General features: G+C 41.0%; 1 protein-coding gene across 3 annotated transcripts in view; it reads left to right on the forward strand.

Moving 5' to 3' along the window:
* The window catches only part of ndst3 (N-deacetylase/N-sulfotransferase (heparan glucosaminyl) 3), a 47,975-nt gene that overhangs the window by 12,283 nt on the left and 10,198 nt on the right, over positions 1 to 25,494 (forward strand). For 2 of the 3 annotated variants that reach the window (XM_034686833.1, XM_034686832.1), the window contains exons 3-9: positions 3,135 to 3,222; positions 4,779 to 4,933; positions 6,289 to 6,474; positions 14,652 to 14,780; positions 22,636 to 22,818; positions 24,175 to 24,271; positions 25,284 to 25,407. In XM_034686833.1, coding sequence (XP_034542724.1) covers positions 3,135 to 3,222; positions 4,779 to 4,933; positions 6,289 to 6,474; positions 14,652 to 14,780; positions 22,636 to 22,818; positions 24,175 to 24,271; positions 25,284 to 25,407 — 962 coding nt within the window. The remainder of the gene's footprint in view (positions 1 to 3,134; positions 3,223 to 4,778; positions 4,934 to 6,288; positions 6,475 to 14,651; positions 14,781 to 22,635; positions 22,819 to 24,174; positions 24,272 to 25,283; positions 25,408 to 25,494) is intronic. The other variant, XM_034686834.1, reaches the window with a different exon arrangement.

Genomic DNA, 25,494 nt, shown 5'->3' on the forward strand with positions numbered 1-25,494 from the left:
CAGAGAGACAGTTGTCTAACATGAATGAGTCGTACACAAGTTCAGAGAGTTTCCGTAGAGCTACACATTACATTTGATGACTGGAAAAAGCTTTTGTGCCAGGACACAGGCTTGGTTTACCCTCCTGTAGGTCAATGTTTTTCACCCAGCTGCTGTTGGGCTTTGTATGTCCTCACTGTCAGACTTGTTAGCTTGTGTGTGTGTAACTGTGGTGTTAGTATTGGTGTCACTCTATGGCATTAATCATGTGGTTTGTGTAAATCTGAGATCAGCACAAGATTAGTTGTTTTTGGCCAAACAGGCTGGAAGTCGTCCAATTCCTGGTCGCCATGCGGTTGATCAGTGCACTGCTATGACTGTTACCATTAATTCTCTATCATGACTAATGGACAGAGAATGTCAATGTAGCCTGAGTGAGTTAGGATTTGAAATGATAAAGAAACCATGAATGAAGTGTCACCAAAATTGGAAATTGAGATGGAAACACCAAAATTAATTTAGGTTATTTCAGACTTATTGAGTACAGGAAACAATGTAGAGTTAAAATTATAGCATTAAAGTCACTGTTAATTCCCTCATCCTGACATAAACAGCTGTAGCACAGTTATAGAAGGTTATTGGTTCGATCCCCAGCTCAAGGAATCCACACGTTGAGGTTTACATAGGAAAAAAACTGAACCCCGAATTGCCCAGGCATTGTAATGTGCAGTAGTGTAGCATCCTCTTCCGTCAGTGTGGGAAGTTGTGTAAGATGGTGAATTTGACATGAAGTGTAGAAGAGTAGTTGTTTTTGTAACAATCACAGAAGAAATAACCCAGACAACAAAAGACAGACAGTTGTGAGGAGAAGTACTTGGCATCATATGACATTAAATTATTTAATGGAAGAAAAAAAAGCAAAGGAACAGAAGTTTTGTGAGCCAAGATTACAAAAGTCTATGGGTCTTTGTAGTCAGAGTACTTCTCTTTAAATCTTTGAGGTCCTATTAGTCCAAGATTGTCTACATGAGAAAGAATCAAAAACTTCACAAATACTTTTAAAGACATGGCTTCAAGTTCAAGTTGTATTTCTAGTTATTAGAAGATTCCTCAACTATCATAGAGGTTTTAGAAGTCAAATTAATCAAAGTGATAAGAAATTAAAATCTTTATTTGAAATTTTGCCAAAAGATATTTGTCAGTAGTGTCCTTTCCATAGCTTTCCAATGCCCCCAATCAAATGCTTCCCCACTGCAAACAGAAGCTGTAGACTCTTGAGGTTCTCTATTAAAGGTTGTCTATAAAAATCAACAGGTCTTTGGAGTGGTTTAAAAATCACTTTGCATAGACTTTAAACTTCTTTGAGAAAGTTGATCCATCACTCTGACTAATTTGTAGCCTGGGAAAGTTTCATAATCAGTCGTGTGGTTGTGAACAGGGTTTTTTGAAAAATTACACTACTTCCTCTGCAAGATGTGGCTACTGAATAACTCATTTTTAAATACCAGAAGTTGTCAAGTTCACCTTGTCTTTTTATTTTTGCTTTCGGCGTGCCAGATTTATCTGCACAGTATTTTCCACAAAGGCAATAAAGAGTCAGGGATGACAGATCATCCATAAATGCAGCAAATAGAAGAACTATTTAAAAAGGCATTACTGCACAATTAAAACTAAACTTTTTGAAGAAAGACAAAACATTCGGTAAAAGGGCCAAAACATGTGAGACCTCCCACTTTGACACATTACAATCATTTCCTGCTGAACTCTTCTATTTTTTGCTCTGGATGTGAGCTAGCAGAATACAAATGAGGTGTTTAAACTAATATTCGGCATACTTGGACACACACCTGCAATGACTTGCACTGATACCAATACACACGTTAATAATGCATTTCGACCAAGTGCATCGGGGAGTTTATATTGAGTTACAATGCAAAGCACTCAGCTGCAAACTTAATTTAATGTTTAAGTCTTTGTATCCACATGTTTCAGTGTGTGTGTAAGATGTAGAGGATGTTATAACAGAGGAGACAGGGGATCAGATTAGGGAGCTGTGCACATCTGTCAGCATGCAGCCTTCCAACACCATTAGATTAGAGCTAATGAAGACACTCTGTGCATGTGTCGGTATATTTGTTAGTCACACACACACACACACACACACACACACACACACACACACACACACACACACACACACACACACACACACACACACACACACACACACACAACTTTTAAATGAAGCGGGGTATTTGGGATCGATTAAAAGCAGCATGACAAAGATTGGTGATAGAGTTGTGGCACCTAGCTTAATAGAAAGATACACAGAATTGCAAAGTTTCATAAATAAATCAGATATTTGTGTGGGGAAACAAACAGAGAGAACTGCAACTATAGCAAGAAGACAGGGTGGGTGAGTGCAGGAAAAAAAGGCAAGGAGAAAGTGTTATAGAAAAAGAGAGAGAGATATTTTCCTCCATGCTGCTTCAGCCTTCCTTTCAAATTAAAACAGCCCCGTCTCCTGAGAGTGTGACATTTTCACAGAGCAGGCGAGGGAGGAGGGAAGGGGAGGGGGAGATGGTGATTCAGAGAAGGGTGGGGTGGGAGACAACTGGGGATGAGGAGAGGGGCGAAGAGAGGCGAGTGCAGGTTTTTCAGAAGCGGGAAGATGGAAGAATTGATGGAGATTGAGAAAGAAAGGGAACAGTAGAAAAGGAGAGAGATAGGGGGAGAGCAGAAAAGGGAGGATGTTTGAGGGTCTCACTCAGTGATGCTAGGGATGGATGGAGAGAATGATAAGAAGGGAGGAGTGTGTGCGGGGGTTATTAGTCCAGCCTCCAGAGGCTACTAATGCACTGACCTTCATTAACTCGCATTACTGTCGGTGTGTGTGACTGTGTGCGCGAGAGTGCAACTCTCTTTAGTTAACACTCATTACAGAGTCTTTGTTTAAAGGCCAGTAAACTAATGAAGTCATTAAATAAGTGCAGAAAATCCTGATTCAAGCATTGAAACCAGAGACTGAGGTAAGTAAGGACAGGGACAGCCACCAGAACAATGTACACAAAGAAAACAGAAAAAGGTACTGTAATATTCTGTCTTTTGTCTGTCTATCTGTCTCAGTCTTTCTGTGTTTGTCTGTTTGTCTGCAGGCTCTTCTTGATACTCAGAAACAGCTTCGTGCTGAGATCTCCAACTTTACCTTCAACCTGGGCTTTTCTGGAAAGTTCTACCACACAGGTTTGTTCTAGTTGTTTGCTTTTCTTCCTCTCACACCTGTGCTAGAAATAAAACACTAGCTTTGAGACACATTTTTAAAAAAAAAGTTTCATTTTACATGATTTTGACAAGTCAAATGGCACAGATAGGGGCCTTTGAATGCATAAGACTGATCTTTGAATTGAAAATAACAGAAACATAACAGACAGTACCTTTGTTGGTTTATATTCATTTCTTCTTTGACTTTAGTAATTATAAGCTGTTATATCATTGACTCCTATTACAATCAATGGGAAGTTAATGAAATTGAGTACCAGTCATTTACAGCATATAAAGTGAGTTTTAAGAAGTCTGGAGATGTGATTCAGTTTTGATCTGATTCATTCAGAAAACCCTGTGTAGACCACAGTTATTTTAACAATACATTGCTGTGGAAAATCTGTGCCACAAAAACATGAAGCGTACTGGTTTCTCTGCAGTTCACAGAACATAAAAGAAATGTTAGATTTTATTACAGAATCCTGTAGGCGTTTGCATGCATATGTTGACTAATTAGTTCTATACCATTGCATCAGTTACTGTTATTGTTGTAGTTGTTAATCCCTGTTCTCAGGAAAGGTAATTTCAAACCAACTCTCTGAGTTTTCACTCAAAGTCGCATCATTTTCCATAGCATCACCTTTCACTTAATTCTGTCAGCCGGGCTTGAAGTTTTGGCTACACTGCTCAACACTGTCCTGATGTTTTCCTGTGGTGCTGCAAATTTTGGTCCGTATCAATATGTGAATCTGACGCGGAGCATAAAACAAACAAATTTAAAACTTTAAACAAATTAACTTACACACATTGTAATGAACCCAATATCCAACTCACAAAAACAACATATATATTTTGAATGAACTACAAAAGGACACTGACTCTTGAAGGCTGCACTGATTAAACTAAATTTTTTTCAATGTCAGTCTGTCACTGGATCGGGAGGTGTAATTACACGGGCATATGTGTGAGTGCAGACATACTGCTGTGCATTATACACTCTGTTGTGATGCTCAAGACAGGTTTTATTGATTTCCTAGTTAAAGTGTTAAAGTCTGCACCAGAAGAACAAAGCAAGGGGTTACACCAGGGAAGAAAATAGAGGTGAGACTTGTATCATAATTATAATTAGAAGAAATCTAATAGATAAAAGAACATATTACCATAGCATCTGTTATTGCTATGGTCACATCACATTTCGTCACCATGGCATCAGACTGCTAGCTAGACTGCTGCTAGCAACAAGACCTTAAAACAACCCAGTTGCTTGGTGATGTGTACTAAACTGGGAGAAGTTTTGTATTATTGAAAGTTCTCTGAATCTGCATTAATCATACATTCATACATGTTATATCCCTTATTATTTTGTCCTTGTGCATGCCCTTGCACCTGTATGGGTTTATGTGTGTGTGTGTGTGTGTGTGTGTGTGTGTGTGTGTGTGTGTGTGTGTGTGTGTGTGTGTGTGTGTGTGTGTGTGTGTGTGTGTATGTGTGTGTGCGTGTGTGTGTGTGTGTGTGTGTGTGTGTGTGTGTGTGTGCAGGCACAGTTGAGGAGGATGAAGGAGACGATCTACTGCTGAAGTACGTGGATGAGTTCTGGTGGTTCCCCCACATGTGGAGCCACATGCAGCCTCACCTCTTCCACAATGAGTCCTCGCTGCTGGAGCAGATGGTCCTCAACAAGGAGTTCGCTCTGGTGAGAAACACGCACACACACGCACACACACGCACACACACATACACGCACATTTCCTACAGCTGTCAATTTAGTTGTTGCCTTCTTCTTGTGTGTCCTTTTAATCACGCTTGCCTCCCTTGATTGTGTTTTTCTTCAAGGACGTCTGTTGATATTAGTGATTGTTATTTCCTTGCCACAGCACATTGCAGACATGATGTTTGCAGCGAGCTGGAACTGCACTCACTGGTTTAACTAGGAAGAGGCTGATTGTGTCAAAAAAAGAATGCACTTAAGGATATATTCCTGTCATATTTTTTTGGAAAGATTATTTCTACCTGCATCACATTAACTTGAAATGTTTTTGTGTCCAGACTTCGAAGCGTGACATTCCTCTCCAACAGGAAACCTTCCACCTTGTTTTTGTTCGAGTTTTGTTTGAGAAAAACCTTAGATTTCACATGTCAATTATAGGGAGGTCATTTGAAATATGCTGACACATGAATATTCTGCTGATGTGCACAATTTAGAAATGTCCTTGTTGTATTGATAAAAACTGTAAACAGAGTAGACACACTTCCCGCAGACCATATTAACAAATGCTAATTGAGTGCATATGAACATCAATAGGATCCAGTAAAAGGGCTGTACTTCTGTAAGCAAGAGCACTAAGAATACTTTCATAAAATTGTATTTCATGCTCTCATTCTCCAAAACAAAACAAGCAAAATGTTGAATCCCTGCTTGGGAGTTATTTGATGGGCACACCTGAGCCCTGTCTAATGTCTCCTGTTTAATCGGAAGTCCACAAGGTCGAGTGCTTTTGTTCATGTGCTCTGCTTTGTTTTTCTTGTGATTTGTCAATACTATGTGTGTGAGTGAGTGCTTAGAGATGATTTTTATAACCACATACACAGAAATCAGTGAGGGGGGGGGGGTCTGAGTGGGTCATGTTTTTGAAGGTGAGCACGATCATAAAGTGCGATCCTAACCTCCATTGTACACACACATACATTCTCCACTCGCTCATCCCCCTGACCGCTGATGCTTCGCTTTGACAGTGTGTGTAGGTTTGTGTCAGAGCGAAGGACAACACCATCAGTCTGTGAGATGCACCCGGCGACCATCCACCCTCACAATCCACCACGTACACATGCTCACACAATATATATATTTTTTAATCTCCAACCCTGAAGGCCAGCATCGTAACAAATACAACACAAAACACGTGCTTCTCCTACAAGGTCAAACTGTGCATGTGTTTATAAGCTGCTCTATCTTCTGCCTGAGTTGGGTAGATTCTATAAATTCAGTGTTTGCGTATACATTCCTTTCATACATGTCTGTCTTTGTGTTTATCTGTCCTCCACTTTCAGGATCACAACATCCCAGTGGACATGGGCTATGCCGTGGCACCCCACCACTCAGGCGTCTACCCAGTTCACCTGCAGCTCTACAAGGCGTGGAGACGGGTGTGGAACATCCAGGTCACCAGCACTGAGGAGTACCCCCACCTCAAACCTGCCCGCTATCGCAAGGGCTTCATCAACAACAACATCATGGTGAGGGGGAAACATTGTAATAATCATACATCTCTGCAAAGACTCAGCATGGCTGCAGGGGAACACACATGCAAATGTGCTCATCAATAAATGCACTTTGATCTGATGACATGTCTCTGCACATACAGTGGGGCAAAAAAGTATTTAGTCATCCACTGATTTTGCAAATTCTCCCACTTAGAAAGAAGAGAGGTCTGCAATTTTCATCAGAGGTACACTTCAACTATGAGAGACAAAATGAGAAAAAAAATCCAGGAAATCACATTGTAGGATTTTTAAAGAATTTATTTGTAAATTATGTTGGAAAATAAGTATTTGGTCACCCACAAACGAGCAAGATTTCTGTCTCTCACAGACCTGTAACTTCTTCTTTAAGAAGCTCTTCTGTCCTCCACTCGTTACCTGTATTAATGGCACCTGTTTGAACTTGTTATCTGTATAAAAGACACCTGTCCACAGCCTCAAACAGTCAGACACCAAACTCAACCATGGCCAAGACCAAAGAGCTGTCGAAGGACACCAGGAAGAAAATTGTGGACCTGCACCAGGCTGGGAAGAGTGAATCTACAATAGGCAAGCAGGTTGGTGTGAATAAGTCAACTGTGGGAGCAATTGTAAGAAAATGGAAGACATACAAGACCATTGATAATCTCCCTCGATCTGGGGCCCCACGCAAGATCTCATCCCGTGGGGTCAAAATGATCATGAGAACGGTGAGCAAAAATCCCAGAACTACACAGAGGGACCTGATGAATGACCTGAAGAGAGCTGGGACCAAAGTAACAAAGGCTACCATCAGTAACACACTACGCTGAGAGGGACTCAAATCCTGCAGCGCCAGGCGTGTCCCCCTGCTTAAGCCAGTACATGTCCAGGCCCGTCTGAAGTTTGCCAGAGAGCATATGGATGATCCAGAAGAGGATTGGGAGAATATCATGTGGTCAGATGAAACCAAAATATAAATTTTTGGTAAAAAATCAACTCGTCGTGTTTGGAAGAAGAAGAATGCTGAGTTGCATCCCAAGAACACCATACCTACTGTGAAGCATGGGGGTGGAAACCTCATGCTTTGGGGCTGTTTTTCTGCAAAGGGGACAGGATGACTGATCCGTGTTAAGGGAAGAATGAACGGGGCCATGTATCATGAGATTTTAAGCCAAAACCTCAATCCATCAGTGAGAGCATTGAAGATGGAACGTGGCTGGGTCTTCCAGCATGAAAATGATCCCAAACACACCGCTTGGTCAACGAAGGAGTGTCTCCGTAAAAAGCATTTCAAGGTCCTGGAGTGGCCTAGCCAGTCTCCAGGCCTCAACCCCATAGAACATTTGTGGAGGGAGTTGAAAGTCAGTGTTGCCAAGCGACAGCCCCAAAACATCACTGCTCTAGAGGAGATCTGCATGGAGGAATGGGCCAAAACACCAGCTACAGTGGGTTCAAACCTGGTGAAGACTTACAAGACACGTTTGACCTCTGTCATTGCCAACAAAGGTTATGTTACAAAGTATTGAGTTGAACTTTTGTTATTGACCAAATACTTATTTTCAACCATAATTTACAAACAAATTCTTTAAAAATCCTACAATGTGATTTCCTGGATTTTTTTTCTCATTTTGTCTCTCATAGTTGAAGTGTACCTCTGATGAAAATTACAGACCTCTCTCATCTTTCTAAGTAGGAGAACTTGTAAAATCAGTGGCTGAATAAAAAAACTTTTTAGACCCACTGTACATGGAAATTGATTAGCACCTCTACAACTGCCTGCTGGATCATCAATATTGAACATCGTAATGTTATGTTCAGCTGAATGCTGAAAAGAATGCTTCAAGTCTTGATTCAGAATGCTTTTATCATGCAGACATCTCTATAATGATTTGGTATTTTCTTTGACTTTTTTGTTGTTTTGATTTCTATCCCTACTTTTTTTTCTTCTGTAGAGCTCAGGGTAGTAATAATTTAGTGAGTGTTTTTGCAGCTGGTGGGTGTCAAATTCCCACGATACAAGGATTTGTGTGTGCCGTTTGTAGATGTTTAAGTGTAATATGTTGGCCTGGCAAAAAAACCCAACACACAACCGATGTGTGTGTTGTCCGACAAAAGATATGAGACTTGGTAGATATCATGACAAGGTGCATATTTGAGGAGTGCCTGTGTGTTCTGAATCTGATCGCTTGTTTTCTGAACAAAACACTATCATCAAGCATAGATCCTGACTCAAACACAACATTTTAAGCACATCGGATGGTGTCCTTGCCTGCCGGCAGGAAAAAGTGATTTGCTTAATTCTTCTGACTGAAATTAAAACCATGAAATGTAAATTCTTAGAGCGACTAAATCAAAGCAAGCTTAAAAATGCAGATTCATTAAGTCAAAGAGTCTGTTTGTGTCTGTTGTGGTCTTTTATCTTACTTTGTAGAGCTGTTTTTATCTACTCTGTCTTTGTTCAAATAAGTGTTTACTGAATAGTAAATTGTGTGCTGATTGTTTCTCGCAGTCTTAAACAGAAAATCAATGATTCTGTGTGCATCTTTATGCGTGTGGCATATGAATCTGAGATGCATTTCACCATAGTATACACAGCTCTATGTTGGTTGAGTATTTAATGTCTTTCCAATGCGGCTAAAGGGCCGAGCTTTGCTTTGTGTATTTATTTTTGCAGATTTGTTTACATGCAGGATGTGTCATAGAATGTGGAAATACTTTTTCACTTTCATGCGCCAATAAAAAAGTCATCAGTCACTGCACTGTTTGAGACAGCAATACAATAAAACTCTTGTCGTCCCCCGTTTTAACTAAGCAAGTTGTCTTCACCTCCATCCACTCCCCCTCCTCCTCCTCCACCTCCTCATTCACTTGTCAGTCAGGCTCTTTGTCAGTCTGCACAACTGCTCCCTTATTGACAAAAGAACCAATCACATCTGACACCAAAATTACCAGTCCATGTTGTTCTGCCCTATTTGGATCCTGAGCAAACAATTTGAGCAGACAGCTCTGTCAATTTCCTAATCAGTCCCACAAGTCTGCTTTTATTTCTTGACATTTTGTCACAGCGTCATAAAAGACAGCCGCTTAATTGTACTTCCATGCAATACAATAACAAGCTGACAGCTTGACAGGCTATAATGTGTTATTAAACATGATCAATAGTTAGGTATTGAAGGCATCAATGAATCAACAAATTAAATAACAAGCCACTGAACAAAAACACGTATTCAACAGTCAATACATCATAAAGAGAGGCGAAGAACAGAAGAAACAACAAAAAGCTACTGTCAGGCTTTAAAAAACTTTCCTCTTTGTTTCATACAAGAAGAAAAAGATTGTTTGATGAAAAACTGGAGAGGGAGTGGAGGCTGAAAAATAATTAAATCCCAACAAAAATGTCATTTTAGCTTGCCTTTGACAGTGATGACTGATGCAGATGTTTTCTAAACATTGTTTGTGAAACTTTGTCATCACTGTCCTTCAGATAGGCTTAAACTTCATACATTAATGGCTCACAGAAACCTTTTGCTCGTGAAACCAATTTTGCCCATGTGAAAAAAACATGCAAGTCGTAAAACAAAGTCATGACATTTACTGAAAGTCATTTTAACAAATTAATGTCACACGCAGTCTTTGCCCTTCCAGGTGACGTACAGACTAAGAGGCAACCTGGAGTGTTGAAAATGAAGCCAACGCAGAGGTGCAAAATACTGCTGTGACTCGTGTCCACTTGAGGCTGGCTCCAAAAGCCAAGAAATCCCCACAATCACCCCAGTTAAATTTGTTACGTTTACAGCATGTTCAACATGTTACAGCCTGGTACAACCTAGGGACGCAACAATACAGTTAGTCCACAGTTCAATACATACCTTGTTTTCTTGGTCACAGTTTTCAGTTAGATTTGGTTCTGACGACCTCAGCCATTTTTCTTTTTTGGTATTCCAATCGCAGACAACTTAGTCAAATTTTACTGGAACGGCAAGGGAAGAAAATAAGTTTTTGTTTGTTACAAAACTGTTACTTTATTTTAAGCACAACAAAACTATTTTACATTCCTGGAGTATGATATAAAATAAAATCATAAACATTCATAAAATAATATTATCTATGATTATTGGGAGCGACATGTTTGGACTCTCCAACTTCCACGTAGTCACTGCAATGAGTGCTAGTATGACTTTTATATGGAAGGGCTGTTTTGAATTTAGCTGAGCATTGTTTAGCTCTTTAAGGAAAGTGTTACCACTAGTTATGGGGAGCACAGGTGGTCCTTGGGAGTATGTATTAGAATTATCTTCTGAGTACTTCTACCTCAAAATACATGTATGCTGAAGGGATCGCCGGCTACCCTTCTGTCATCAACCTGGAATCCTTTACATCACTGACTGCACTTTGTAGCTTAAAACACATCTTTAACATTCAGTCATGTCATGTTCGATCTTCATCAGGCAAAGGAATTATTGCTTTGAAGAGGTGTATAAATATATGTAAACCTAAGGGTGTGCAGTTCTCTATAAACCAGCTGCTGAGTTATTTGATTGTTATAATTCATCCTTGTGACCTCTGCTGAAGTTTCCTTCAACATTACTCACAACCCTCTTTTTCTTTTTACCTTTCACTTTCTCTCATTTTCAATTTTTCCCGCGATTTCTGTCTATTAATCTCCTTCTTTGTGCTTCTTGTGCCGTCTTTGTTTGTTCACAGGAGGACAGGCAGTTGTTTTAAGGCTATAAAATTGGTGTTTGTGTGTCTCTGTCAGCAGATTGAGAGCCACCCACTGGACCCACAGTATCAAAACAAATCAGACTGAGATATGGGATTGTGCTGCTTGTGTGTGTGGTGTGTGTGTGTTTGTGTTTGTGTGTAAGACATGCTTGCGTGTGTGTGTGTGTGTGGACTTCTTTTTAAAATGTACTATATCAGTTTGAGCTATAGCTCTGTGGATAATTGGTTTGGTGAAATAGTGCTGAGTGTCTGTGGCTCTGGTGGCCTTCTCTCTCTCTCTCTCTCTCTCTCTCTCTCTCTCTCTCCTCTCTCTCTCTCTCTCTCTCTCTCTCCCTCCCTCTCTCTGTCTCGAGTGTGTTTGTGTGAGTGTGAATGAGTCTGCAGTGTTTTATAGATAAACCAATATCTGCGCTTCCAGCCTTTACTCTCTATTTCACACAGAGAAGTGCTCCACAAGGAGTTCCCAATGAAGACCTTCTTCTTCTCCTCTCATCTTCTCCTCATTTAATTCATTTACCTCATAAAAAGGGGATTAATTCATCAGCTGTTCAACATAAGATCCAGTGCTCTTAGTCTTTTAAAATTGATATTGCTTTTGGTTCTGTAGAGCACAAATTAATTTAAATGCATGTTTACATCGTCTGAAAGTCTTTTTGACTTGTTGACTAACTGTAAATACTCCTCGATGAATAGCACAGAATAGATGATCTTTTAAGATAGTCATTGCTTTTGCATTTATAACCACTTTCCTTTCAAACTGTCCATGCCATTGTTAGATTTACTAGAAGCCAAACAATGTCTGAGAAGCTGACCTTGCTGTCATCAGTCTGTGCACAGAGTGTTCATGGACAGTAGTGCATTTTTGATGTATTCATATCCAAAGGTGCTCCATGTACCTGTTCAAGGTAGGAGTCAAAGTAGTCCATTTTCATCTCCTACTGCTTCTGTAAGCAGCAAGTCACTGAAATACCAAGCAGGTGTGGGTGTGGCCAAAAAAACCAATCCATGCCCCAGAAAGACTTAACTTCCACAGTGCAATTTAAAGGATGATGCTCTGCACCTGCATGAAAATAAGGTCTCTGCTGCTGGAGTGGAGTTATCTTGAGCACACTAGTTAATGTTGCATCCCTTGACATCCCTCATTTCCCTCTAACACACCACTTTCAAAACATACCTGTTGGCTTGTCAGTACGTGACAAACACAGGAAGAGCAAGTAACACTGAATGACTGACTACTTCATTCTGTCTTTGTTCTGAGTCCAGAAGCTCAAAACCTAAATGAAACATAGCCATAATAATGTTACTGGTTACAGCTTGTTATGCCATACCAAGTTAGAATACCAGCTGTGAAGTAAAGGTCCATTGCACTCTGTGAGATTGTAACTTAAAACAGCTGTGGAATTGGCACCTGTGTTTATCCACCGTGACAGGTAACTTTACCATATGCTGGATGACACAACACATCAGAATATTCCTGACCCAGTCTGCTGTCTGCTTCTAATATTTAAAAACTGCAATGTGGCTGTACATTTCATCCTTTCATCCTGTCACCTAATGCTACCGGCTGAATCATTCATCTTTTTTTTTTCATTATTTTAAGCTTTCTTCATACTTGGTTTGTTTGTTCTTTGGCCCTGAAATAGTTGATCAGACCTGGCTGCTTTAGTTTATGGTTTAATCCCAAATCCTTGCATGATTTTGCCACTTTAAGAAGGACTCTGTTGTTTTTACCTAGCAGTGTTAAACAATGAAGCCAGTGCGGAAGTGCAACAAAAACAATTCATCCAGTGTCCACTTGAGGCAGGCTACAAATGCCAATAAGAATTCCCATTGGTGCATAGGTCCCCATGTTAAAATGCCCATTTTTACAAAAGGCTTAACATGTTCACTGCAGGATTAACCAAACAGTTTTGAGTATGCACCTCATTCATCTACTCATGCACAGTGGGGTTGGGGGTGGGTGTATTACACATTCGCTAACATAATATATATGTGAGAACTATAACGACATGACGCACAGGTGGATGTATTGTAGCAGTTTGCCAGGGGACTAAAACGCCCACCTCAGCTTCACCTCTTTGTATATAGATTAATCACAGTTAGATTGAGCCAGTTTTTCCAACATGGTGCCTACCATCCTCTGGCTCCAAAATGCCTCACCACAAAACAATGGGTGATATCACCGGAAGTACCACCATGTTATATACCGTTTGTGATTTTCACACATCAAAGTCTGTCAGCAGGTCTTTGGGAATGACACTGCATATGTGGAAATGTTGTCTTTTGTGGCACTAAATACAACTGAACATAACCTGATATACTGTATGTAGCCAGGTACAGTACTACATGCATTAAAATTAAGTTGATTCTTGGGTTGTGGAGTTTAAAATAAGTAGTTTTATCGAACACCTTATCACTGCTAAGAGTAGTTACTCAAGGTTCATAATCTGCATAGCTGCTACACCCTAGCACAAGCTGATCTTTTGACAAACTGTTGGTGGTGATTTGCGTCATGCGTGATGCAAGATTCAATTTTTGACATAAAAGCAGATTTTAAGGAATGAAAAAGACAAGTGAATGCTTCATATTAATAATAATAATAATAATAATAATACATTTTATTTAAAAGCCCCTTTCTCAGCACTCAAGGACGCTTTACAGAGAGATTAAAAACACAATAAATAAAATAATAGAATACAATAAATAAAAACAACAAACAAATGAAACACCAAGTTAAAATTAAGCAGTGACATTATATGGAGAATACAGCTTGGAACAGATGGGTTTTGAATCTAGATTTGAAGAGGGGTAGTGAGTCAATATTTCTGATATCTGATGGGAGTGGGTTCCAGAGTTGGGGAGCAGGGCAACTGAAAGCTCTGCTCCCCATGGTGTGGAGACGGGCAGAGGGCACAGAGAGGTGGAGGGAGGAAGACCTGAGGGAGTGAGAGGGGGTGCAATACGTAGGAGGTCAGACAGATACAGGGGGGCAAGGTTGTGGATGGCCTTAAATGTATACAGGAGGATTTTGAAAGTGATTCTGAATTTAAGCGGGAGCCATTGAAGCTTCTGGAGGATTGGGGTATGTGGTGAAAGGAGGGGGTTCTGGTGATGATGCGGGCTGCGGAATTCTGGACCAGTTGAAGCTTATGGAGGGATTTGTGAGGGGCACCGAAGAGGAGTGAGTTACAGTAATCAATGCGGGAGGTGATAAGGCTGTGGACCAGGATAGCAGTGGTGTGAGGGGTGAGAGAGGGGCGGAGATGATTGATGTTGTGGAGATGGAAATATGCAGACCGGGTTATGTTATTGATGTGAGAGTGGAAAGAAAGTGAGCTGTCAAGGATATTAGAGCTGGTTGGCTGTTATCATAAATTTGTAGAATTGCACTTCCTGTGTAAACTGAAGATATGAAAGCTATTAATAACTCCTCATTTTTGTGTATATGTATATTTGTGTGTTTATAGGTGCTGCCTCGCCAGACGTGTGGCTTGTTTACTCACACCATCTACTATAAGGAATACCCTGGTGGACCTAAAGAGCTGGACAAAAGCATCCGTGGGGGAGAGCTGTTTCTCACAGTGCTACTCAACCCAGTGAGTCAGAGAAACCGCACACACACATACACTCACAAACAAACACACACATTCGTGCATACTAAGGGACATATAAAATAAGAACAAGGAGGACTGTTACTTTCTATTTTGATTTTTGCACCTTAAGAGGCACCAACTGAGTTTTCTGCTCTCTCAGTTAAGGTAACTTCCTCCGCGTCTGGTTCATTCTGTTTCATTTTTGCTGTGTGTGTGTGTGTGTGTGTGTGTGTGTGTGTGTGTGTGTGTGTGTGTGTGTGTGTGTGTGTGTGTGTGTGTGGGTGTGCATTTGTCTCTTTTCCTGTCAGGGGCTGCTTCTCACTGTGTAGCTGTGTTCATCTCCCCACTTTAAATTAGGTCTCACCACAGGGGGGTTGCTGTCACACACACACACACAAACACATGCACACACTCACACACATTCTCCTCCCCCTTTTTGCTTACCCCTGCTGTGTATGTCAGCTCAACTCGATTCTGCTTTGAATTAAGGAACAGAATTAGGTTTTGGTGGCAGTTCAGATGCTCATCCAAGCGAACACATGCACGCACGCTTTCAAAGGTAGGCACAGAAATTCCCTGGAAATATTCCCAAACAATCTCTCCCCAGCTTAAACCACACACGTGCACTCGCACAGACTCACACAAAGATGCTCACAGACCAGCAGCAGGCTGTATTGAAGTGTCAGGTAGAGGAGTGCTGAACTAGAGGAGCTGTCAGAACTCAGCGAACATCATAGAGTCGAGCACAGCTTTGCACAACAACCCAATCTAGCTCTTTCTTCTCCTGGCACCACTTTGTCTCTGTCTCTCCCTTTTTGGTTTGTCTATTCTTATTTTATTAAATTGCTTTGTTTTCCTGACATTGTTTCTCTCATTCTTTGTTTCATTCTTTCTTTGAGTCTTATTTCGTCATCTATTCTTTATTGTTTTATTTAGTTGGATATTTTTTTCCTTTTAGACAGTGTATGAAGTCAGTGATTCCCAGCGTCTTTCATTTTGCATGTTTCATGTTTTCACTACTTCAAAATTGTAGTAATACATATAATATACATGGAAATATTGTATAAACTTGTTTTTCTACTATGAGGAAAAACACATGTATACCCTATCTAAAGAGTATTGTAATTGCTTGGTTTTGTTGTTCATATCTTCTCTGCATCCTGTAGCACATTTCCAGAAGAATAATCCTTTGTTTCACATGATTTCCACCAGCTGCTGCAATGATTATCTAATAGTGGAGAAAGACTTAATTGGTTTACATGAATAAGTAGAGAGTATATAAATATTTTGTTGTATGCATAAGCAGGGTTGAATCGTAGAAATATCCTGCACTGGTGTTCCAATAAGTGACGCAAGTTTAGATGGGCAAAGGAAATAAGTGAGGACATTGTTCCTGACAAATTGTTACCTGATGCTCATTGATGCTCTTTAAGGAGCCGTTTAAACATGCTCCATTGAATTAATTCTGATGCTTATGTGACCTTTTATAAAACTCTGTAAGCATGCAGCGCAAGTAAGCACAGCTTAATAAACACAGGCACCGTCAAGGAGATGCAGCAGGACGATATCTTATCTTTAGGTTAGAGATAAGCAAAGTGGAGACTTCCTGGAGTGCCCTGTGTAAAGGAAATGCCAAGGTTTTCAATTCTAACAGAGCAATATAACTTTAAGTATGACTATTTGTATGATTTTTTTTAACTGAAGCATGCAGTCCATAAAAAATTACTGACATGGCCAGTTTAAATGGCTTCCTTTAAACTTTTCCTGCACAAGCAATCACACAGTGATCGCAGCATGTCTTTTGGGACCGAAAAGCACCTGGTAGTACCCTGGGAGTAACTTCTCAGATTAGGTACCACCTGCTCCATAATCTCTCGACAAAAAATGGTCGAAAGAGGATTGTCCAAAAGGCTCCATTTACTAAACACTCAGGTCACTCCTCAAATTCGCCCAAAGAGGTAATCCTGTTTTTAAATTCTGCCTCTGCTTAATGCGTGTTAAATTGTCCAGGTATTTTTAAGGTCTGTTGGGACCTTGTGTAAAATATCCCAACAGCTAACAAAGAAAGCATCAGTGGAGATAAAAAGATGTTGTCATTACTGCAAAATTTGTATTATAAACAAGCAAAACCAATCAGTATGATTCTATACACAGGTTATATTTCTTTTTTAAGGTTGTCTCACTCATTTCATATATTATGATCGAGAAATCTCTGGTCTCCCATAATCCCCAGCTGCATAATGGTGATTCAGCAAATCTAACTTAAACGTTGGTGTTGTGTTTCCTAATAAAATGAAATATTAAAACAGCATTTTGTGTCTGTAATAAAAAGCTATATTCTTTTAATGTGGTTTCCTTAATATTAAGTTGCTAAATGCAGTTGAAACAACACCAAAATTAACAACACCCAAGACAGAATATAGGTAACATATAAATAAACCAAGTCCTTAAGTATACTTCTCAACATTTTTAAAAAGCTGGAATAAAATGGATAAAACGCTTCATTAAAAGGACTGATTTGCAGTAATAATGTTGTGTTGCTTGCACGCATTCTACATTTTGAAAACTTTATGCTGAGTTTAGGGAAAAGCAATCTGTTGGGGCTTTTTTCCATTTCATTTTAGTAAATCCTGGGAAATGTCTATCATAAAATCAAGCATCTTACATTTTCTCCTCCATCAAAACACATCAACCAATTTCAGCCTATCACATTGTCATTATTAAACTTGTCTTGAGGCTGAGCTACGTTTTCCTATGGTGGGTGTTAGTGCAGAAACATTTCAGAGTGTTTTTTAATGCCTGAATGTTTGTGTATGTGAGTTTATATGTGAGCAAGATTAGTGTTGCTTTGCCCTTGATGATTGCTTAATTAACAGAGGACATAAGAAGACATTCACTCTCATCACTGGTTGATGTCATCTCAACATGAGCCCACAAACCACAGAGGATTTCTCTACATGCTCAGTGTGTCCCCTCCTTCTGTTTCACTCTCTCGCTCACTCAAACACACACATAATTACATTTTTTTTCTCTCCCTTTCCTCAATCTTTTGTCCTCCTCTCTGACTGCCTCCCTTTTTTCATCAGTGAAATGAGAGATGAAACCCTCCTCTTGGTGTATCTCTTAATGAAGAGACCTATTAAACATGAAAGCATCTTAAGCCCTAAATGAGAGCTCTCTGCCGTGGCATACAGTACATCCACACTCTAACATGATGATTTATTTTCACTTTCTGCTTTGTTTATTTGTAGATGCAAACGCCTTTATTAGTGTGACCACTTTGTGTGCGTAATCGATAGTGTTGCGTAGCTCTCTGCTTTAGTCCTGCGGGAGTTTCCTATTGTTTGATCATCTGCATGTTGGTAACATTGCCACTTCCCATTCAATGACTTTTAATCAGATTTGGCCTGTGGTGACAGTTCTCCACTGATGACAACAAACTAATTGAATGTGTGTGCCTGAGCCTGTGCTGTATTTGTGTGAACGCGCACATGTACATGCATGTACCTGTGTGTGATTGGATACTTTTGCATCATTTTGGCCTGCCTCAACGATCATCGAACTTGCCGTCTCACATAAGCTCAGCAATCGATTTGACGACCTCGACTCTGCAAACAGCCAATAGGGCACAAGTCAGTCCCCAATAAATGGCCAAAGAGATGGTGGGAGAGAAAGAGGAGGGGGGAGGAAGAGGAGGGGGATGAGTCGGGGGGGTGTGAAGGTGGCAGACAGATTGAGATTTAATTTTCAGGTCACGGCATCTTGTGTCACTTGAGAATCCAGACACATACAGAGAGGAAGTGATGCACATACAGGCGTGCTCACACACACACACACACACACACACACACACACACACACACACGCACACACACACACACACACACACACACACACACACACACACACACACACACACACACACACACACACAGAGCAGTGCATGTGCTTGTGTGTCAACACTCCAGCATCAGCATATGTGTGCATGTGTACGTTTTGTTTAAATGTGTGTCGAGCTGACATAAGCAGAGCTGTAGACATATATCAGGCCTGACATTTAGCGCTTAGCTCTGCCACTAAGCTTATTAGCCAAACACCAAATATCAGCACAATCTTCCTCCCCTCCCTGCCCCCTTTTTTTTTTTACCCAACACCCTCCTCCCCTTCCCCTCCACAACCCCTACCTTGCTCTGCTGTCTAGAGCTCTTGTGGCCTTCTCTCTCTCTCTCTCCTTCTCTGTCTCTATTTTTCTCTTTGTGTGTTTCTTGTTTTTTCAACCTGTTAATGCTGACTTTGCTCACACACAGGTGAATCTCTCCTCACTTCTTCTTATTTTTTAAATTTCTAGTCTTTCTTTCTCGGGTGTCATGCTGATTGCCACTGACGTCTTTGGCAGCCCATCAACACATAGAAGCTCTCTCATTTTTTCTCTCTCTCCGCGCACACACACGCAATAAGCCACAATCCAAACAGAGGAAGAAATTAAAAAGTGAGAGTAAAGCACTGAAAGACGACAGAATGGAAAGGGCCAGAAGATGTTGACTGGAGCAGGCAGAATAAATTGAATCGAAATCATTTGCCGTATTGACGTTCAGCTTTCAATTATCCACTGATGAGAAAGAAACGCAGAGATGGACTGAGAGAGGGAGAGACACTGGGAGGGGAGGAGGGTGGAGAGGACGATGATGATGGTGAAGGAGAGGGGAAGGAACAGGGGGGGGGGGTGTAGGGCTCCTTTTAGTAGCAATAACAGTTCAATCAAGGAGAAATGCATGTGGAACTAAGTGGTCTGTAATGGGAAATAGGCTGCTTCAGGAGGGAGAGTGGCAGAGATGGACAGGGAAGGAGAGAGTGGTAGGCAGGAGGCAAACGCGTACATAGATATAGAGAGAGCAAAGGCCAGTAAAACAAGTAATATCTCCGAAATTGCAATCATGTCCGGGAGGATTGGACCATGTCACAAACTCAAATACATGACAGATGGGTCTTTTTAATCCTCCAAGACATGGCATTTGTGTGTTTTTTATGCATAGATTTTGAAGAACATCACTCCATGAGCTTCATCAGAGCATCTAGGTCATGAGGGGAAAAAAGTGACTTTTTGGAGCACACGAAGGAGTGAGAGCAAGACATTAAAAGGATGAAAGAAGAGGGAGGAAATGAAGCTGCAGAGGAGCAATGAGGAGAAAAGACAAGGGACAAAGATTAAAAGAGGAAGGCTGAGGGGTTGGGGGGCTTATTTCGCTGGTTTTTTTTTTCTATGTTTCTCTCCCAGTCGAGCCCTGAGTATGATTCAAGCCCAATTCTGGTGTTAAATTATTAGCAGGATATTCTTTATTAAAGGCACATAGGGGGACTCAAAGCAATCCAATATTCAGGAAATGAGACGTGGCACTAGATACGGAGAAAAGGTTTATACGGTTCAGTTAATTGAATTCTTAGCTACGGTGAGTTCTTCCACCAAAAAGGGTCCGGAAGCTCTGCGTGTGGAGATTAACACTCTCTCAAGTGCCTATTGTTTTGTTTTTTTGTTTTTAATTCAGTCTGACCTGCCAAGGTTACTCTCATTGTCTTTCCCTTTGTTACCCCGCTCTCTGTGCTTTTTTTCCCCCTCTCTTTTTTCTGCAGTCCTCCAATTACAAACACAAATCATCTTCTCTCCCCCTTTTGTTTAATTTGGCAGTGAGTGCTTAAGCTCTGTAATGAATGTTTCCATGTTCAATAACACTCAGATTCTCTTTCTCACTCACTCACTCACTCACTCACTCACTCACTCACTCACTCACTCACTCACTCCCTCCCTCTCCCTCTTGTCTTTCATGCACACACACACACACACACACACACACACACACACACACACACACACACACACACACACACACACACACACAAACACACGTATATATAGTACACTATATCCCCTCTCAGCCTGAGTCACACATCATAGGCTATTGAGAGGTTTGAAGGGAACATAAATCACTTTCTGATCACCTTGCCTGCTTTCAAAAAGACCATGAAACAACATGGAAAGGAGAAGGTTGGAGGCTTTAAATGGTTTGTAGCATCTTATTTACTCAGGTTAGATTTGTCTGTATTTTAAGTGTATGAGGCCAAAACCTTTTCATTTCATAATATGCCTATCCTGCTCTTTCCCCTTCCCTTAACTGCTGCAGCAAGCTTCAGGAAGCATTCCCTCTCAGTCCCAAATTTGAAAAGATGTTTGCAGTGAGACACTGTTGAATTACATTTGACACATTCCCTTAGACTAAGCTCTGCATTCATGCTTCAAAGAGGGATGTTTTGGTTTTTTTTGACATTACAATTTTGTGAAGAGGAGGGAGCGAACATTTCTTCTTGGCTCTCATTGCTGTTGTTCCTGTTTGAGCGCTCGGTGAAGCCTTGACAGTGGTTCCACATTGCTGCTCTAACATCAGCCAGATTGATATGAAGCAGGCGAGGCTGGAGGGCACACTGCTGGTTTGCTTAGAGTGAGCGCAAGATAAGAAGGCGGTGGCAGATGCACACAATTGCGCTGGCACAAACAATTACGCACACACACACGCACATAAAAAATGACTCTGACATGCATACCCTTGCTGCTCTCTCTTCTTTCTCTGTCACGTTCTTTGTCACAAAGACACACACAAGGTACCACACACATCTGTCTGCTTCTTCTTTCTCCCTCCCACGGTGTCTCACATTTACACACACACACACACACACACACACACACACACACACACACACACACACACACACACACACACACACACACACACACACACATACACCTCTAGACACACACATCAGTATTCTGAACAGCTTTCCAGGTCGACCGGACGCTGATCCATCAAGCCCTGACACTGTGTCGCTTTGTATCTACGGGAACCTTCAGCGTTAGAGCGGAGCACCGACAGCCCTCTGTCACCAGGAAATTCGCTGTGGATGTGTGTGCATTCACTTCCATAGGCCAGAAATTCTGAAGCACAATAATCACCCATGCACGCAGAAACACGCACACAAACACACTCAGACACACACATTCGTTTTTTGAGATTTGAGGAGGAGCTTGGGAATGTGTCATGTCTGGAAGAAACTGTAACATCAGCCATTAAGATATTAATTATTTGGTACTTTGAGCATGTGTTGTATGTGTGTGTGTGTGTGTGTGTGTGTGTGTGTGTGTGTGTGTGTGTGTGTGTGTGTGTGTGTGTGTGTGTGTGTGTGTGTAAGATATCGTAGCTTGTCTCTTTGATCAGCCTATAAAAGCACCAAGGCGTGGACAGATAGCCCAGACCAACTCGCTATCGCTCTTGCACTCCCCCCTGAGTCTCTCCTTCTCGCTCACACACATTAACCGTTATGAACACACACCAGACACACTCCCAAACACTCTCCCTTGTGTATGCTGCATCTCCACCATCACCCAGTGGCTATGTGTGAGGAGTATTGTGCTGCCTCCACAGCTTCTTTATCTATCAGGAGTGCTGAATAAGTCCGCTCCACTTTATCTGCCTTCTTCTCTCTGCACTTGAAACTGTATTGCACTGAAAGTTAATGCATATTCTTACATAACAAAAGTGAGTGTGTCACTTTGCAAAGCAATAGCAAATATTGATACTTGGTGGATGGCTGCTCTGTTAGTGACTTAAAAACCATTACACACTGAGAAATAATCTGTTTGCTTTTTCCACTGCAGCCACAGCAGCAGTAATTAGATTTACTGCACTACTTCAATTTTTCACACACAGTGGAACTTGGGAAATGAGATTTTGACTTTATCTCAGTTTTGAACAAGAAAATAAGTTTATTTCTCCTCTCCTTCCTCTACTATGTCTCTGTTTCTCAACTCTAGATCAGTATATTCATGACACATCTGTCCAACTATGGTAACGATCGACTGGGTCTGTACACGTTTGTCAACCTTGCCTCCTTTCTTCGCTCGTGGACAAACCTGAGACTCCACACGCTCCCACCCTTGCAGCTTGCACACAAGTACTTCCAGCTTTTTCCAGAACAAAGGAACCCACTCTGGCAGGTGTGTATGCATAAGCTCTTGTCGGCATGGCTGGCTTGTGCTCTTCTGCTCTTGTCTGTGCATTTCTAACTGCAGTTTTGCAAATTAAGATAATTTTTTGATGAGGATTCAAGAATATTCAGGAGACAAACAGACTGGATGAGCTGAGTGGGTTCCATTTTCTGTTTTATTGTACAAATTAGCCAGATTCAATTTGAGTGTGTTTTGAACAGGACTGACCTTGTCAAATATGTCTCGAAGGAGGGAAATCTGGACTACTTAACAAGTTTGTACCAAAGACTTTGTAAAAGAAACCACCATGACCTGTTATGTTTCAGAGGTTCAAGTCTAGTATTTTTCCATTCACAATCTTTGTCTTTTTAAACAGGTAGTGACCACTCTTGGAAAATAGGATGAATATGCATTTTTGCATTTCTGTCCTGGTTTTGGCCATGGAGTTAGGAACATGTCAATTACATAAGCCACACCCCAAAGAACATCATGCTTCTCCAAATGAGACTATCATTTTTACTCTTAAAGTCCTGCAAAGGTGATCATTTTTATCTGTAGTGCACAAGTTGTTATGATGTGTACACAAGAAAAGGATCTTGTGCGTGAGATAATAACTTGTTCTGATGACAGCAGAAGTATACTACTCCCTGGCAGATACCTCTGTAGTAAGCTAAAGAAAGTAGTTGTGCAGAGAAAGCAGTACTCTTAGCTAACTGTGGGATAGCTATGCTACACAGCTGAGATAAGTGATAAAGCTTTGATTTAGCAAGATAATAACTCACACAAGATGAAAATGATCACCTTGCAGGACTTCAGTGGTAGTGTATCATTTACCAAATTAGCATTATGCTGTATCAGAAATAAGGCTTGTACTCAAGCGACTGAGGACATTAAGTCATTGGGAAAATGTGTACTAAAATGATAACTGATCTGAGAAATTCTCAACTGGTTCTATACATTACAGCACCCAGATTCAGCTTTACTATACAAACAGGAGCTGTGCCCAGTCCTTTATGTTATAGCCTATCTTTATTGTGGTGTTTTGCTAGAAGTATATTCATTTTTTGTATCAGGTCTGGATGTTTGATTGAAAAAAATAGTTCAGATTGTTTTCTATTTTTAGACTTTTATACAGTTTTTATGAGAATGTGTTGTAAAGATCAGCACTCTTGTTCAGGCTTTGAATTTATGATGTCCTGTGCTCCCATGGGGGATTGCTATAGTCTTATTCATGATATATTCACAAAAGCTCCAGTCATTTATTCTTTGTAACAAATCCTGCCACATGCATGAGCATGTATGTTCCTGAATTATCTGTACATAATTACTTTGAACCAGCTAATCCCTTTCCCTATGCCTCTGCAGAACCCATGTGATGACAAACGACACAAAGACATCTGGTCTAAAGAGAAAACCTGTGACAGGTTACCAAAGTTCATGGTCATAGGCCCACAGAAAACAGGTAGGCTGCACACACAAACACACACTCAGACATGCACATGCAACATAGACACTCCTTTTGTGTGCTCAGGTGTGTGAATCAACAACAGTCAGAACCCATTCATTTAATCCTCCTCGCTCCTTTGGTCCTGTTACAGGGAGACGAAGTGGGAGACCCTTACCTCCTCTCTTCGACCCACATATATCTGCTTTAGATGCACAGAGATACAGTACTGAGCCACCAGCATCTCCCTCTTTCCTCTCTGAAAAAATAATTTAATATCTATATAAATGCATTTTAGCTCCATAGTGCTGATTTCATGTGATTAACAGGAATTCTAAAAGCTGGTGTTTGGTGTATAAGGTAAAGAGGTCCTGAAATGCTGCTAATTAACCAGCTACTAATTTCTGAAATAGGAGGAGGGATCACTATGGCAACATTGACAGGACCAACAATAGCTACATCACAATTAAATCAAATTTTATTGCAGTGTGTGCCTCGCATGTCAGCAGTGTTAGAAGGCAAACAGTAAACGAAGAGAGGGGGGTTGTAACATGATGTGTGGGAGTCAGTGTGAGGGGAACGGGGCAAGAAAGAGCTGCTGAGGGTGAGACAGAGGGCACGACCAGAGCCCCTCTGCTGATTGGTGTCAAATGGTTTTGAATCACTTGATGGGGAGGCCTGTGATCTTTGCAGACGCACACACACACCCTCTCTTGCTCTCTCTTTCTCTCTCCCTCTCTCTCTCACTCATAGTGTGTACTCAGCAAGATATAAATCTCATGAAGGGAAAAATCATCCAGTATGGATCAGTGGATGACAGCTTTTGCACATACCGATCAAACACACACACACACACACACACACACACACACACACACACACACACACACACACACACACACACACACACACACACACACACACACACACACGCATGCATGCACACACGGGCATGCACGTACATGCACATAGACTACTCTCAGTTGAGCTGAATTAATGAGCCAGTTATGAATTATGCCCTTTCTTCCAGGAACGACAGCACTTTATCTCTTCCTACTCATGCATCCCTCCATCTCCAGTAACTTTCCTAGTCCCAAGACTTACGAGGAGGTCCAGTTCTTTAACACCAACAACTACCACAAAGGAATTGACTGGTGAGAGCATACACATACAACATACACCAACACCTTTCTTTCATTCTCTCTCCGTGCCTTTGAGCATAGACCTAAGGTGAATTGAGA

The sequence above is a fragment of the Notolabrus celidotus genome, chromosome 7 (assembly GCF_009762535.1).
Source record: "Notolabrus celidotus isolate fNotCel1 chromosome 7, fNotCel1.pri, whole genome shotgun sequence".
Taxonomy (NCBI): domain Eukaryota; kingdom Metazoa; phylum Chordata; class Actinopteri; order Labriformes; family Labridae; genus Notolabrus; species Notolabrus celidotus.